General features: G+C 53.7%; 2 protein-coding genes across 4 annotated transcripts in view; one reads left to right on the forward strand and one right to left on the reverse strand.

Annotated features, from left to right (window-relative positions):
- Positions 1–7,812, forward strand: part of PHYKPL (5-phosphohydroxy-L-lysine phospho-lyase) — a 38,663-nt gene extending 30,851 nt beyond the window's left edge. Inside the window, exons 9-13 of one of the 2 annotated variants that reach the window (XM_047849525.1) lie at positions 674–828; positions 1,230–1,319; positions 2,976–3,106; positions 4,001–4,078; positions 7,208–7,812. In XM_047849525.1, the coding sequence (XP_047705481.1) occupies positions 674–828; positions 1,230–1,319; positions 2,976–3,106; positions 4,001–4,050 (426 nt within the window). In that variant the 3' untranslated portion in view covers positions 4,051–4,078; positions 7,208–7,812. Of the gene's footprint in view, positions 1–673; positions 829–1,229; positions 1,320–2,975; positions 3,512–4,000; positions 4,079–7,207 lie in introns of those variants that run through there. The other variant, XM_047849519.1, reaches the window with a different exon arrangement.
- HNRNPAB (heterogeneous nuclear ribonucleoprotein A/B) lies at positions 4,907–11,200 on the reverse strand. Of its 2 annotated transcripts, XM_047849542.1 has the most exons (8): positions 10,980–11,200; positions 10,666–10,897; positions 9,734–9,902; positions 8,934–9,092; positions 8,600–8,731; positions 6,610–6,727; positions 5,819–5,959; positions 4,907–5,517 (listed from the first exon to the last, which is right to left on the reverse strand). In XM_047849542.1, the coding sequence occupies exons 2-8, from the start codon at positions 10,872–10,874 to the stop codon at positions 5,447–5,449; spliced, it is 999 nt and encodes a 332-aa protein (XP_047705498.1). In that variant the 5' UTR covers positions 10,875–10,897; positions 10,980–11,200; the 3' UTR covers positions 4,907–5,446. The 2 variants fall into 2 exon arrangements, with proteins under 2 accessions (XP_047705498.1, XP_047705506.1); XM_047849550.1 differs by lacking the exon at positions 5,819–5,959 and having other exon boundaries at positions 10,980–11,199.
- Between the last annotated feature and the right edge of the window lie 3,291 nt (positions 11,201–14,491).

Raw genomic sequence — 14,491 nt, forward strand, 5'->3', positions numbered from 1 at the left:
AGACACCTGCAAAGCCAGGCAGAGGAAGAGAGTCCAAGCAGTCAGGGTGCCCAAAGGGGACAGACAGCCAGTTCCTGTGTAGACAGGCCAGGTTTAAGTCAAGAATACATATTTACCATTAGCACCTAATTCAAAGCTTTTGATGCCATGCAAGCCACACACAAATCCTCAGGCCACATGTGGCTTACGGTCCACTGACTTATGGTCTGCACCCTAAAATCTGTCAAACAACAGAGCACTGAGCCAAATGAGAGTGGCTTTTCCTGGGTGTGGCTCCAGCATGGTGCTCTTGACCCTCTCTGAAGGAGGTGATGGGAACGAGTCCAATGCTCTGGGTCTGGCCCTAACCTGGGAGATGGGGCCCTAAAGCCTCTTGACAAAAACCAGCTCTGTGGGAATGACCACTCCTCTCCTCTGATTCTGCCTCTTGGGGCTCCTCCTGTACCCCTGAGGGTGCCTTACCTGAGTTACAGTCACATCAGCACCTGGAAAGGCAGGACAGCCCACGGGGGCTTCAGGAGAACCCCATTTGCCCAAGTCCCCTGAATTCTGAGGGGTTCGGGCCTGTGCTCGTCGCTGCCCTTGGAACGTGGGTGGCAGTTCTGCCCTCATGCTCCCTGAGGCACAGCCCACTTTCCTGAGCATCTGACACGCCCTTTGTGCCCCGGCTCAGTTTGGAGGCAGCCCGGTGTCCTGCGCCGTGGGCCTGGCCGTCCTGCGCGTCCTAGAGAAGGAACAGCTGCAGGCCCACGCCGCCTCCGTGGGCAACTTCCTGATGGAGCTCCTCAGACAGCAGAAAGCCAAACATCCCATCATCGGGGACGTCAGGTGAGGCTCAGGGCAGCTGCTAGGGGCCAAGTGGGGGGGGGGGGGGTCTTGTATCACCTAACCACCCGGGTTGGGGTTGGGGGGCAGGATTTTTCTCTCTGCTCCACAGAACTAAAGCACTGAGAGGTGCTCTTGTCCAGAATGGTGCTTCTAGGGAAGGGAAAACCAGGATCAAACTAGGCTCAGACCCCCAACCTTTCCTCTGTTACCCCTGGGGTCCCTCCCATCAGTTACTTCCTAGAACTGGGTCACCACCCTCTGAGAGTCCCTTCGGCACTTAGCCTCCCCTTAGCCTCCCCAAGAGGCCGAGGAACAGCCCCAGAGCTGACAGGGGCTCGGCTGAGGCCCAGGACCGTGGTCCCTTGGGCTTGGCCTCCTAAGACATTGTCTTTCTGCTCCAGGGGCACTGGGCTCTTCATCGGTGTGGACCTGATCAAAGACGAGGCAACCAGGACACCAGCAACTGAAGAGGCCAATTACGTGGTGTCCAGGTATTTTTTCTTCAGACGAGTTACCTTTGCAGCGTCTAAGGCCCTGACCAAGAGCCTCCCTCTCACTTCTGTTGTCACCGTGGTCCCAGGCAGAGTGGGCATCTGGGCCTGAGCAGGGAATGGGCCACCCATCTGTGCGCCCCCTGGCTCTCCAGCCAGGGAAAGCAGCTGCATCAGCTCTGTGGCCCATGTGTGGCTGCAAAAGCTTCAGATGGGTGCAGGCCATTCCCAGCCTAGAATGCCAAAGCCACAGGGCCCAAAAGCCACACTTCTCAGACCTGGGCTGCCGGAGGGGAAGAAGCTTCTCCAGAGCCACATCAGGGACTGAGGCAGAAGCAGACTCAAGGCTCCCTGTCCCCCAGAGCAGTGGGTTTGAGATGGACAGGTGCAAGGCATCTGGGTGACTGAGCATCTCCGGACTCCCAAGTCCCCCACCCCAGCCCATCTGCATGTTCCTGCACTTGATCCCATCCAGGACCTGAGCCTCAGGACGCGAGCCTTGGGACCCTTCCCCTTGCTACTCCCTTTCTATCACCCTTCCCTACTCCTACCCCTTTCCCCCACCTTGAGAAACCCTTCTGGTGTGTCCCTATTCAGTGTGAAATGCGCATCGTTCGATTTTGATAACCCACGAACAGTAATGATGTAAAAATGTTCTCCTCCAGATTTTGAGACTGACCCCTTTTTTGGGGGGTCCCGGCCCCACCGCCTCTGCTGGCTGGGCACACCCACCAGTTCACCCACCACACCTCCTTTTCCCCCTCCCCCCACGGAGCCTCAGAACCCAGAAGCTGTGGGAGGAGGGAGCCAGACCTGGAGCCAGGCCTGACTTCTTCCACCTCACGCAAGTTCTCCAGTTCAGGGAGAAAACTGGAACCAGGGGCAGGTGGTGTACCCACAGTTGGCCTGCTTGTAGGTGGCACAGCCAGATGTGAAGTATGGACCTTGTTCTTTCTAGTACAACCATAGTCCATGCCAGGAAGAACGTATGGAAGGAGCCAGAAGGCAGACTGAGGACACAGTCTGTTCCTGGCAAGACTTGAAAATAACAAAAGGAATAAAAAAAAGAATGGAAGTGGGGGTCAGAGAATGTGAAATAACCATCAGCTCAGTCTCCCTTCTGGCCAAATCACCTTCCTAGTTTAAAAGCTGTACATGTGAGATATGAAGGTTCTTAGAAACTGGTAAAACTAAGGGTGAAGTCATCTCCCTAAAAAGAAATGGAAAATTAAAACTGCATAGTCCTCTGGGATTTCAAGATTACTTGCGGGAAGAAAACAGAAACAAGGTTGGCAGGGAAATTACAAAGCCAGGTAAGGGAGTATGTCGGGTTCACTGTACCAGTTTGTAACACCAGTAAGTGCAAGGATCCTTGCTGTCTACATCGTAGCTGTGGTAGTCTTGGCTTAGACAGGAACTCCGGGACGGACAAGGTGAGGCCCCTGCCCTGGGTGGGGGAGGCAGCAGACTCAGGAACAGGTGCAGGGCACCCTAGGTAGGGAGCTGTTCATGCTGGGCTACAAAGGGTGGGCAGGTAGGTGTTTGGGAAGAGGCAGCCAGTCCTGTGTCCTGGTGGGAACCCACCTGTGGTGGGGCTCCAAGGGTAGTGTGGCTGGAACCGGGGAGAGAAGGCTCTGCCATATCCTGTCCTCACAGGATGAAGGAGAACTACATTTTGCTGAGCACTGATGGCCCAGGGAGGAACGTCCTCAAGTTTAAACCCCCGATGTGCTTCAGTGTGGACAATGCACGAGATGTGGTGGCCAAGATGGATGCCATCCTGACAAGTAAGCTGGGAGCCCAAGGAGGGTCTCTAGAGCTCAACCTGCAGCCAATAGCCAGGACATTCCAGCCTGCCCAGGAAAGGGGCTCAACAGCAAGCCAGGAGTCTTTGAAGAGACGGAGGGAACAAGGAGCTGAGGTGTGGAGGGGTCCCGGGAACCCAAGCCACCCCTTTCCCTGGCTGTGCCTAGAGGGCCTTCCTGAGCACCAAGTAGGCAGGAACTAGGGCACTCACCATCCTGCCAGGGTGGCACTCATGCAGACACGGGACAAGCTAACTACAACGGAAAACCCCACCATGGATCAGTAAAACCATGGAAAGGCAGATGGCAGGAACTTCGTGCCTTACTTGAAGGCTAGGGGACCCTCAGCTGCAGAGCTATTGGAATGAGATTTGTAGCCAGGACTGATTAAATGCAAACGGAGATTCCTCTCCACATTCCCAATCCCACAGGAACATCAAGGTTAGTCCAGGGTGTCCCCTAAGTGCACTTACAAAGCAATCTAGAATGCACTAAGGCAGTGCTGCGTGTGTAGGGCTGGGAGGAGCAGGAGTGGGCAAAGTAGGCAAGATCCCATCTCCTGGTAGACATGAAAGCAGCCCCGCAGGTGGCCCCTCACCTCCCCCAGCAGACACAACTGGAGGTGGTGTGGGACCCGCCGTAGGGAGTGTATTCGTGGGGAGCCCAGGGGAGGAGAGGCTGACTAGCTAGCTTAGCTTTTGTGTGTAGGGGACGCTGCAATTGAGCCTGAAGTCTCAGGAAACATGGCTTGGTGGCCCATGCACATGGGGCAAGGGGCCAGACAGGCTGGTGGGCTCGATGTCCAGAGTATCAACCAAGAAGCTTGGACACTAGAGAAAGGTTAACTTGTTTGGGTGCCTTTGTGATGTTTTTCAGACATGGAAGAAAAGGTGAGAAGTTGTGAGACACTGCGGCTCCAGCCCTGAGGCAGCCCTGTGGAGTGTTCTTCTCTGGGTGAGTGGGCCTTGCTTCTCGAGACCCACACCTGGATTCCTTGCCATCAGCGGTGGCTCCTTCACTCAGAAAGCCAAAGCTTTCTCTTAACATTTTGTTCCAAGAGATGTTCCCTTCCCCCAGACAGGCTTGAAACAATGGGCCCTTTCCAGACACCCTGCCAGAAAAATCTCCAATAGTTGCATTTGATAGCTGACATGAGAAAGCAAGAGTAGCACTTTCCTCCTAGAGGTAGCCAGTTCCTTCTAGAAGTGATGGAAAACAAAATTCTTTTTTACCAGGCTTCATCCATCTAGGGCCCTAGCCCACTGCCGCCTATTGCAGCCAGCTAGTCTCAGGCCTTAACAAGCAGCCTGATTGGGCGTCCCAATCCAGGCAGCAGACAGGCTCTGCCAGGGCAGGGTGGGCTGTACTACACCACCCAGGAGGGGCCCCTCGTGTCCAAATCGAGCCGGCTCCTATGACACTGCCTTGGTCTACGGGACCATACTGTCCTCACTGGGAGACGGGATCCTATTTTCATTGGCAGGGTAAGGAGAGATGTCTGAAGGTGCCCCAACGTCCTGCTACGCTGGGGCATCCTTCACTGTACCACCTTCACCCCCTTGAACAGCTGCCTTCACTCTGAATCACTGAACTTTTTTCTAGAAGGGCAGGGCCAGATCATTAAAAGCAGCTGAGCAGCAGTACCCTGTGGCTGACAGGCTATGTATGGCCATGCCGGACAGGACTGCTGTTAGGTCACGGAGGGTACTGGAGCTTCGAAGGCTCAGGAGCACCTGGCCCTTCCCCGCTCTCCTCCACAGCACACCCCACACTCACCCAGGCTTTGGGGGTTTTTAAATTTTTATTTCAAAAGCTTGGATAGCTTCAATATCCAGGTCGTGGCAAAATCAGGACACGTGTAAAATACCTTACAATACATTAGATTCCCAAAAGGTACCAAAAAGTACAGTAAAATTAACACTTCCATTAACAGGAAATGTATGACACAAATAATATAAAATTAAAAGGTGAAAAAAAGGTGACACTGGTTTCCTAAGATACAGTTTACTCTTTACAACCAGGGTCCACAGGTCCAGGCTGCAGAGCGGCAGCAGGAAGCAGACCCTCCAATCTGGCTCTGGGTAACCCGGGAATAAAATCAGCCCATAATGCCGCTCTGGCCTCAGAGACCCCACACGCTGCCTACAACAACTAGAGCTCTGGAAGTAGTCAACAGGAGAGTGATTTCCAGGGGGGAAATTTTAAATAAGATGCACATGGGACAGGCCATAGAAAGTATGCCAAGTTAAATTTGGTACATAATTGTGTTCACTCAATATCCAAACAAAGCGTGTGCGATCGGTCGGGCATCCTGCCGAAGCCTCAGTACGGCTTGTAGTTATTCTGATGGCCACCGCGTCGCTGGCTCTTCCCGTAATTTGTACTACCCTGACCTAGGGACAAGAACAACAACGATAGCAGCTACAACTTACTGAGCGTTTACCCCTGTGCCAGGCGCTTGACATGCATCCTCGCCGGAGCCTACAGCCCCGTCCGGCAGGGGTCTGTCCGTGCCCCACCTTCCTGAGGCCCAGAAGCTCAAGAGCTCAAAACCGGGGAGCTCTAGTGGCCGAGCCGGACCACACACAGCCCAGCCTGTCCGACTCCAAAGCCCCTGCTGCCAGTGGCCCCTGAGCTGTCTGTCCTGCCTCCCAGGGTGGGTGAGCAGACGGGGCCTCCCTCTCTCCTACTTACTGTAGTCGTAGCCGGGGCCGTAGCCGTAATAGCCATAGGGCGAGTAGTCGTAGCCGCCATAGCCGGGCCCGTAGCCCTGCTGGTAGCCGTAGCCCTGGTTCCAGTAGTTGCCGTAGCCCTGATTCCAACTCTGACTCTGACCTGTGGGGGGAGCGGGCACAGGGGCCCGTGGACCATTTAGCACACGCAGGAGCTAGGATGGAGGAAATCCTGCCCTTTGGGTGGCGGGGCTGCTAATGGCAACTTGGGAGATAGAAGCCAAGGGACTGCCGTCCCAGTGTGGAGGGCCCCAGGCCCGGCCCTGCATCTGTGACCCGAGCCTGTGAGCTGCAGGCCGGGATAGGACTGAACACTGACTTCACTCAGGGCAAAAGAGACAGGAGCTCACTCTCACTCGATCTCCCTCTCCTCACCCCCACCCTCCCCGGCAGCTCGGCCTTAAAAAGGATGAAGTTCAGGCTTTGGAGTCAGAGGGGCCTGGACAGAAGGAGGTAAAGCGCCTGGCACAGCCCTGCCCTACCTTCTGCCCGCCCGCCCACGGGTGTACCAAGACTCGGGACAGCCGTGGAGACAAGCGCACCCTGTGCCCCCCACCCCTCCAAATGCAACGCAATCGCCCCTCTGCCCTGGGACCCCAGGCCATGAGAAAGCCAGGCTCTTCCATTCCAAGCAGCAGCAGAGCCGATGTGACTCGCCCCGGCGCACCATGCCCCGGAAGCCAGGATGAGCCCTGAGATAGGCACGGAAGCTCCACACAGGCAGGGACCCTTCTTCATCCAGGTTCCACTCACCTCCGCTTCCGCCACCACCGCCACTGCCTCGGTTCCCTCGGTTGCGATTCCCACGGCCCCCAGAGCCATACTGCTGCTGCTGATACACCTCTTTGGGCTGGGCCACCTTGATTTCACACTGAAAGCAGAGAAGACAATGGGTCAGGCCACCATGACAAACTCCGGGCAGGGACTGTGGACAAAGACCTTTGCTGACAAACATTCAGATAGCCACCTGCCCCAAAACAAAATATGCTCAAGTCGGAAGCCACGTGTAGGCTAGAAACTCTCAGGACCACAACTAAAATCTAGATAGACCAGAACTTACTAAGGTCTTTTTGGCTGAAACCTTTCCCCAGAGAACTTACTGGGGATGATAGATACAACCCCAGGCCCGCTGATGGCTGCTCAGGGGCAGCTCTGTGTCTAACTGGGAGGATGGACAGCGAGGCCAATGCCAACCCAGTGTAGCAAGATCCCACATCAAGGGTCAAGTCTGATGCCAGCCTGGTCCTACTGGGCAAGGGGGATGAGAGGTGGCTTCCCAAATAAGAAGCCTTATAGGAGAAACAAAAAAAAAAGAAACAAACCACCTTTCTCAATTTTTTTTTTCTTACAGAAGACGAAGCATCCCACTCAAATACACTGAAGTGGTGACCTTCAGCTTGGAGGATGAAAACCACTGAAGCTCAGGACAAGGCTTCCCTGAGGCCCTATGGCTACACCCCCACCTTCCCCCAACCACTGGCCTATTGTCAAGAAGGGCCAGGAATGTGTCCCCTTAGGACGCAAAGAATCCTTTTTTTTGCTCAAAAATTTGCCCACTGTGTGTGCTATGAGAGTCCAGGACCTCCCAGTGCTCCTAATTAAATCAGGAGTTTACTTTTTAAAGAAAATACCTGGGCACATATACCTCCCTAATTAGGACCAAGAAAAAAAAACATATAATGTGTCACCATACAAGCATACTCTCCCTCAAAACTCAAAAAAATTAACAAGCTACCCCCTCAAATGATGCCATCTGATGTCTTCTGTTGAATTAAAATGCCAAATACATTTATTTCAAAACCCACTACCAGTTATAATTTACTGCCTTACAGACACTTCCTATCCAGTTCACAGTTAAGACACAGAAAAAAAAAAAGACTTCTGTGTCATTCATTGTCCACCAGAGGAACAATGAATGAGCGAGCTCTTACCCAACTGCTCCTAGGATTCAACATCATTTAAGGGCCCAATCCTGAATCCAGTCTAACTTCCCAGCCAAGATTAAGACTTCCAGAAGCCCCACCCGACCCGTCCCACCTTATCTGGCTGCTCCTGTGGCTCAGGGCCTGCCACACCCAGCCACAGCAGGCCACACCCTCAACTGCCTCCTAAGCCACCTGGAGAATACCTGAGACAAACTACCTCTGGCCTGACCAGAGTTCAGAGGAAAGGGTTGCAGTTCTCCCTGCACAGCACTGAGCTCGTTTAAGGTAAAACTGGCCATGGATGCCAGCTCACTGAAACCCTGGGAGCTTTGGAAAGAATCTTCACCTGGGGTGGGAGTTCACTAAACCAGCATCCAAAGGGGGTGGAAGTGAACAAAGATCTGTTTGTGGTGAGACAGGAGATAATAAGCTCCAGAGCAGGAAAAGACTTCACAGGGAACTGCTAGATGACAGAAGTTCTAGAATCTTCTGAGACCTTAACTACAGGCCCTATTCGCCTCAGACTACATTCAGAACACCTTGACCTCTAGCTTTCAATCAGAAATCAAAGGGGCTACTCAACACCCTCTACCTCACAGAAACCACCCTTTCTCCTTCCTCCCACACATCCTGTGTTTCTGCCAATTCTACCGGCCTAGGAACCCCCTGAAGGGCAGGACCATCTGCCCCAATCAGGAAAGCAGACACTACAGAAAAACAGTCGGGTCAGACTGCCCTGGAGAGTCCACCTCCTAACCCACACCTGTAAAAGCCAATTCGCCAGCAGGTGGCCAGATACAGAGCTCGTGACACCTTACCTTACTTCCACTGATGGTGTGGAACTTTTTCTCCAGAACCTTCTTCACAGGTTCCTCTTCTTTGAAGGTGATGAAAACAAAGCCTCGTCTTTTGTTCGTTTTTGGATCCATTGGAAGCTCAATGGCCTCAATCTGTAAACATACACAAAGCTCAGAACCAACGCCTCTTCCCACCCCAGGACCCATAGGGAACTCCCAGGAGAAAAGACCCACAAAGGCCAGAATGAACAAGAAGCCTTGCTGAGGACGGCTAGAGCCAGCCAAGGCTGCCAAGAACCCGGAAGACCACAACCTCAGGGCAACCAGCAGACAGCTCCCTGAGTAACACACTCACCTCCCCAAACTCGCCAAAGTATTCTCTGATCTTCTCCTCAGTGGCTTCAGGATTCAGACCCCCCACAAAAATTTTCTTTACCGGGTCCTTCTTCATGGCCATTGCCTTTTTGGGGTCAATGACACGGCCATCCAGTCTGTGTTCCTTCTGGTCTAGGACCTGTCCCAACAGAAGGACATTAGGTTCTAACTCAGCAGCATGACCCTGAACAAGGCCCTTCTCTTTAAGACACAAAGACCCCAACACTGGTACACAAAATGTGTATGTCCCCTCCAAACTCTACGCCGAACCTGACTTACCAACTCAACTTCTCCAAACTTCAAGTATAGCTACCCCCCCCATCACCTTCCCTGCCCAGTCTCGGTGTAAAGCCGGTCCCTTTCAGGAGTAAAGCAGCAGTATCTAGAGTATAGGTTGGAATCCACCCCTTTCTAGCTGTGTGAGCTCTTCTACTTAAACCTCTGAGTCTGTTTTCTGCAAATTGGGCCTAAAATAATGCCTTATTTCATAGCAACCCTGGACTGTTTTCTAATCCCCACAATAAAGCATCTGCTTCAGCAATGCCCAGAGTAGGCATAAAAACATAATAAACACCAGCTATAATCTTCCTGGACCACTCTAGTCCATACCCATCGCTCTACCTAATCTGCATTTTTAATTCCTTCAAAAACAAGAAAGTTCCTCACCTCTGCTGTTGCCAAAGCCCTCAACCACTTACAGCACACACAAACTAATCACACTCTAAGAATGATATCCTCTTACATACACTTAAGAGCGTTGACATCAAATACGAAGCTTACCTTCTCCACACTGGCTGCATCTTTGAAGAGGATAAACCCAAACCCTCTTGACCGGCCAGTGTTGGGGTCCATTTTTATTGTACAGTCAACGACCTCTCCAAATTTGGTAAAATAATCCTTTAGGTCCTTTTTGCTGGTATCCCAGCTCAAGCCACCAACGAACATTTTTCTGAAATGGTAAAGACACGTGCCAACAAGTCTTACAAGAAGCCTTGTGATTTTAGAAGGGCTGGCCCTGACAGAACCTTCACTGTAAGGGTTGTAAACAAGGTGGCCATCCGGTCAAAGATGTACCCTTAATGTCCCCAAGGGAGGGTACTGCCCTTGGAATGTACTAACAAATCTTCACTACCCTCCCAAACAACCTTGACCCTAACGGAGCAGCCCCAGACTGGGCAAAGAAGAGCACTCTTAGCCTGGGCTAGAAGCCCCCGAAACACTCATAACTGGAAGTCTTTTGACTACCAAGCAAGTACCAAAAGACTGCCGTCCCTGCCCGTCCTCCCCACCCTCGAGAACTCGCCCTCAAGGAACTCGAGGCTTCCGGGGGCCGGAGACCGCGTTCAGACCGTGACTCCGCCCTCCGCGGGGTGGGGGAGGGAGGCCGCCGCCGGGGCGCGCGCCAACTCCGCCCACGCAGCCCCGCGGAGCCCGAGGCCGCCTCGGCCCCGGGTCCGAGGGCACTATCCCCCCCGCCTTCGGGCCGCCCGCCCCCAGCCCCGCGCGAGCGGCCCCGGGGCGGCGCCAAAGTCGACCCAACAAACTCCTGCAAACTCCGGCGCGAGCGGCGGCGCGGCGGGCGCAGCGGGGCCGGGCGGCGGGCCGCGAGCAGGCCCCGGCCTCCCGCCCGCCCCTCCCCCCGCCGCGTGGCGCCAACAAAAGGCGGCCCCGGAACAAAGGCGGCGCCCCGGTCGGCCCGCGGCCGCACCTACCCCGCGTCCTCCTCGTTCTTGCTGGCGTTGATCTGGTCGCCCTCGGCGCCGTTCTGGTTGCCGGCCGGGGGCGCCGCGCTCCCGCCTCCGGCGCCCGCCGCGGCCCCGGTGCCCGCCCCCGCCGGCGACTCGCCTTCGGGGGCGGCCTCGTGTCCGTTCTCGGTGGCGCCCGTGGTCTCCATGGGCTGCTCCTCACCCGCTTCCGACATGCTAGGCCGGGGCGCGGCGGCTCCTGCAACGAGCGACCACGGCGCGTCAGGGCCGCGCGGCTCCCACCCAGCTCCCGCCCGCCGCCCGCGGGCCCGGCCGCTCACCTCGCGCCGATGACGCCGCGGGGCCCGCTCGTCCCCACCCGCAGGGAAGGCGCCGCGGGCTCGGCCGCGCTCACGCCCGCGCTGCCGGGCCTCGCCTCCGTCCGCCGACGGAGCTGCCGCAACCTCGCGTCCCCCTTCTCCGCCGCGCCGCACGGAGACCACCGATTAACACAGCTCGCTCGGGCCCGCGCGGTGCCGCCGCCTGACAATGCCGACTCGTGGCGCTCTTTATAATGCCGGGGCCAGGCCCACCTCGCAACAAGGCGCATGTTCATTGGCTACGCCAGCCCGTCACTCAACCCCGCGCCGGCGTCCCATTGGCCTCAGCGGCGCGCGCACGCTAAATCCGGGCGGGCTTTTGTCCTCATTTTAGAACCCGCGCGAGCCAGGGCCTTGCGGAGGGTTGCCGCGGCGGAGCGGGACCACGGTCTTGTCCCGAGCGAACGGCCGCGCGAGCCCAGTGGCCTAGGGGCCCGAGACGGTCTCTTCTCTGTGAGGCTGCAGTCTCTTGCCCCGATGCGCCCCATCCCAGCACGGTAGCTTCGGCCACTCTTATTTTCCCAAAAGAGGAAACTGGTCTCTAGGAAGTCTCGCAAACCAAGGTCGCTTGGCTGGAAGTGGCAGAACTCGGGCTGCCGAGATGGGCCGCCCAGGGTTCCCCGAAGGCCTTCCGCCAGGGCTCGAAGGGATTGGGACGCAACTCGCCCTCCCCTTTGACCTTGGTGCCCTCACAGTCCCTTGCTCCCGCCCTTTCTGCCGCTTCCCCCAGTGGCAGAAGCGGACAGGGGGTGGAGCCCGCCGAGCGTCTGGTGCCAGTGGTGTTCGGGCAGGCAGGATGTGGCGGGAGAAACGTTGGGACCATGGTCTTCTCCAGTCTTATGTCGTCCGGCAGCACCTAGACGATAAGCGTTGTTTTTTATACTTTCTATTAAAATTTTTCACTTAGGTTAGTTCATTTATTTCTGCTGAAAAAAATTTTTTAAAGTTATTTTGACAGCGAGCGAGCACAAGAAGGGGATGGACAGAAAGAGAGGGAGAGAGAATCCCAAGCAGGCTTCATGCTGTCAGCACAGAGCCCGAAGTCAGGCTTGAACTCACCAACCCTGTGATCATGACCTTTGCCAAAATCCGAAGTGGGATGCGCGACCAACTGAGCCACTGAGGTGCCCCTGAAATTTATTTTTAAGAGAAATATACCACTTCCCTGAAATCACAAAGTTGGAGGCCGGGAGGGATGGTTCTCTTTTTCCAATATACAAAACCCCTTAACTGGATATTCTTGACCACCAAACTTGAAAGGCCTGCGTGATTTCTGTTAATCATAATGGGTGACCAGGCCCCAAATGGACCAGTATTACAGCCTCTGCAGCCTGGGGATTGCCAAATGACAACAGAGCCCAAGAAGCTGACATTTCCTCCCTGAGTTTCTGCAGCCAGGCCCGGTGTAGTGAGCTGGGGGTTCTGTTTTCTTATCTAGTCTGCTAACAACCCTCTGGAAGGTGATACCATCACAAATTATATGGAAATCCAGAGCTGAGCTGTGGCCCAAAACTCACTCCCTTATCCAACCAGCCAGTGGAGATGCACTGAGAATGAAAAATGTGACAGTTTCCCATTGGGAAAAAATAATGGACTTCAGAACATCTGAAGATTTGGTCACCCAGCACTGGATTCCCCCAAGGTATCAACCAACTAGAGCAGCAGCCCCCACCGACACCCCCCCCCCACCCATCCAGATGAGCAAATACCTTCTGGGTCACCCCAGGGCCCAGCTGACTGCTTCACTTTCTGGCTATGTTCCACAACTGGAATTCACATATCTCCGTAAAACTGTGGTCATGTCATTGAAATCTGATAGTAAGGCTTACAGGAAGACCTTAACAAACTCCCCACCCGACCTCCACCCCAGCCTGTGCCCACCCACAGAAATAAGGGTCAGGGATGTGGCTCACAGGGGATGATGGACACAGCTGCCCCAACAGTGAGGATAATACAGGCAATGAAGTTCAAAGTCAAATAGTCTAAATGCAGCCACACAACGTAACTAATGATGAGGGCATACATTCACTTAATCTCCTGCTCTTGTCCACATGGATTCCTTTAGCACATCTTAGGAAACACTTTCCATGACATGTCAAGTCTGAGGATGACAACATTTGGACAGTGCTTCACAGTTTGCAAAATGCTTTCCCCGACATTGCTTTATTGGAGCTTCACAATAATTTTTGTGTGAGGGTATCCGTAATTTATACAACAAAACACGTGAAATTGCATCTAAAATTGTAGCCGCTGGGGCACCTGGGTGGCTCAGTCAGTAAAGCATCAGACTCTTGCTTTTGCCTCAGGTCATGATCTCATGGTTCGTGACTTCAAGCCGGGCACTAGGCTCTGCACTGACAGCGGAGGCTGCTTGGGATTCTCTCTCTCCCTCTCTGCCCTTCCCTGGTGCTCACTCGCGCTCTCTCTCTGTCTCTCTCTCAAAATAAATAAATAAACTTTTTTTTACTTTAAAAAAAAGTTCAAAAAATAAAACAAATTAGATCTCATATCAGATTACATTTTTCTGAGGCTCAAATGAAGCAATGACTTAGAACTTATAAACTCTAAAGAACTGCAGACAAGAGGGGGTCGGTCTCAGCACAGAATACTTTGAGGTTGCCTCCAAGGGTGTTTCTGACTGAGGCAGGGCACCTGGCTCTTTGGAAGCAGCAGGAAGTCCCTTTGATCCAAGGATCCCACTCTTGTTATTGGGTCCCAGTTATAGACCCTGAGCAGAGGACATCTTTTTTTTTTTTAATTTATTTTTTTATTTTACATCCAAGGTAGTTAACATATAGTGCAACAATGATTTTGGGAGTAGATTCCTTAATGCCCCTTACCCATTTGGCCCATCCCCCCTCCCACAATGAGCAGAGGACATCTTTTATGTCATTGAGGTTCTCAAATCAGCAAGGAGCCCAGTTACCCCTGAAATTCCCTTAATAGGCCCATACAGTACAGCCTCCTGGCTTTGGGTATTCAGGCTGTCCGGCAATCTGTGTGTGTAAGAATATATACAGTAACTAACCTAGAACAGAGAGAACAGACTCAAAATGCATTTTGAAAGTTTTTAAAATTTCGGTTGATCCTTGAACAATGCAGGGGTGAGGGGTGCCGACCCCCTCCACAGTCAAAAATCTGTGTGCAACTTTTGACCGTCCCCCAAACTGAATTCCTAATAGCCTACTGTTAACCAGAAGCCTTACCTATAATATAGCCAATTAACTCAGACACTTTTTTAAAGTTTATTTTGAGAGAAAGAGACAGCACAAGCAGAGGAGGGGCAGAGAGGGAGGAAAAGAGAATCTCAAGGATGCTCCACACTGTCAGCACGGAGCCCAACGTGGAGCTCGAACTCACCAACCGTGTAATCATCACCTGAGCCGAAATCAAGAGTCGACCACTTAACCCACTGAGCCACTCAGGTGCCCCCAATTAACACATACTTTGTATGTTATGTGTATTACATGTTA

The sequence above is a fragment of the Prionailurus viverrinus genome, chromosome A1, assembly GCF_022837055.1.
Source record: "Prionailurus viverrinus isolate Anna chromosome A1, UM_Priviv_1.0, whole genome shotgun sequence".
NCBI lineage: Eukaryota > Metazoa > Chordata > Mammalia > Carnivora > Felidae > Prionailurus > Prionailurus viverrinus.

What these genes read in the sequence shown, in the direction of transcription:
- HNRNPAB (XM_047849542.1), bottom strand. Translation starts at nt 10,874, where the DNA reads ATGTCGGAAGCGGGTGAGGAGCAGCCCATGGAGACCACGGGCGCCACC. An exon ending in ACACCATCAGTGGAAGTAAG is followed by an intron (nt 6,728 to 8,599) that starts GTAAGGTGTCAC and finishes CTCTGCTTTCAG; the next exon opens with TGTGAAATCAAGGTGGCCCA. An exon ending in CGGTGGTGGCGGAAGCGGAG is followed by an intron (nt 5,960 to 6,609) that starts GTGAGTGGAACC and finishes CTCCCCCCACAG; the next exon opens with GTCAGAGTCAGAGTTGGAAT.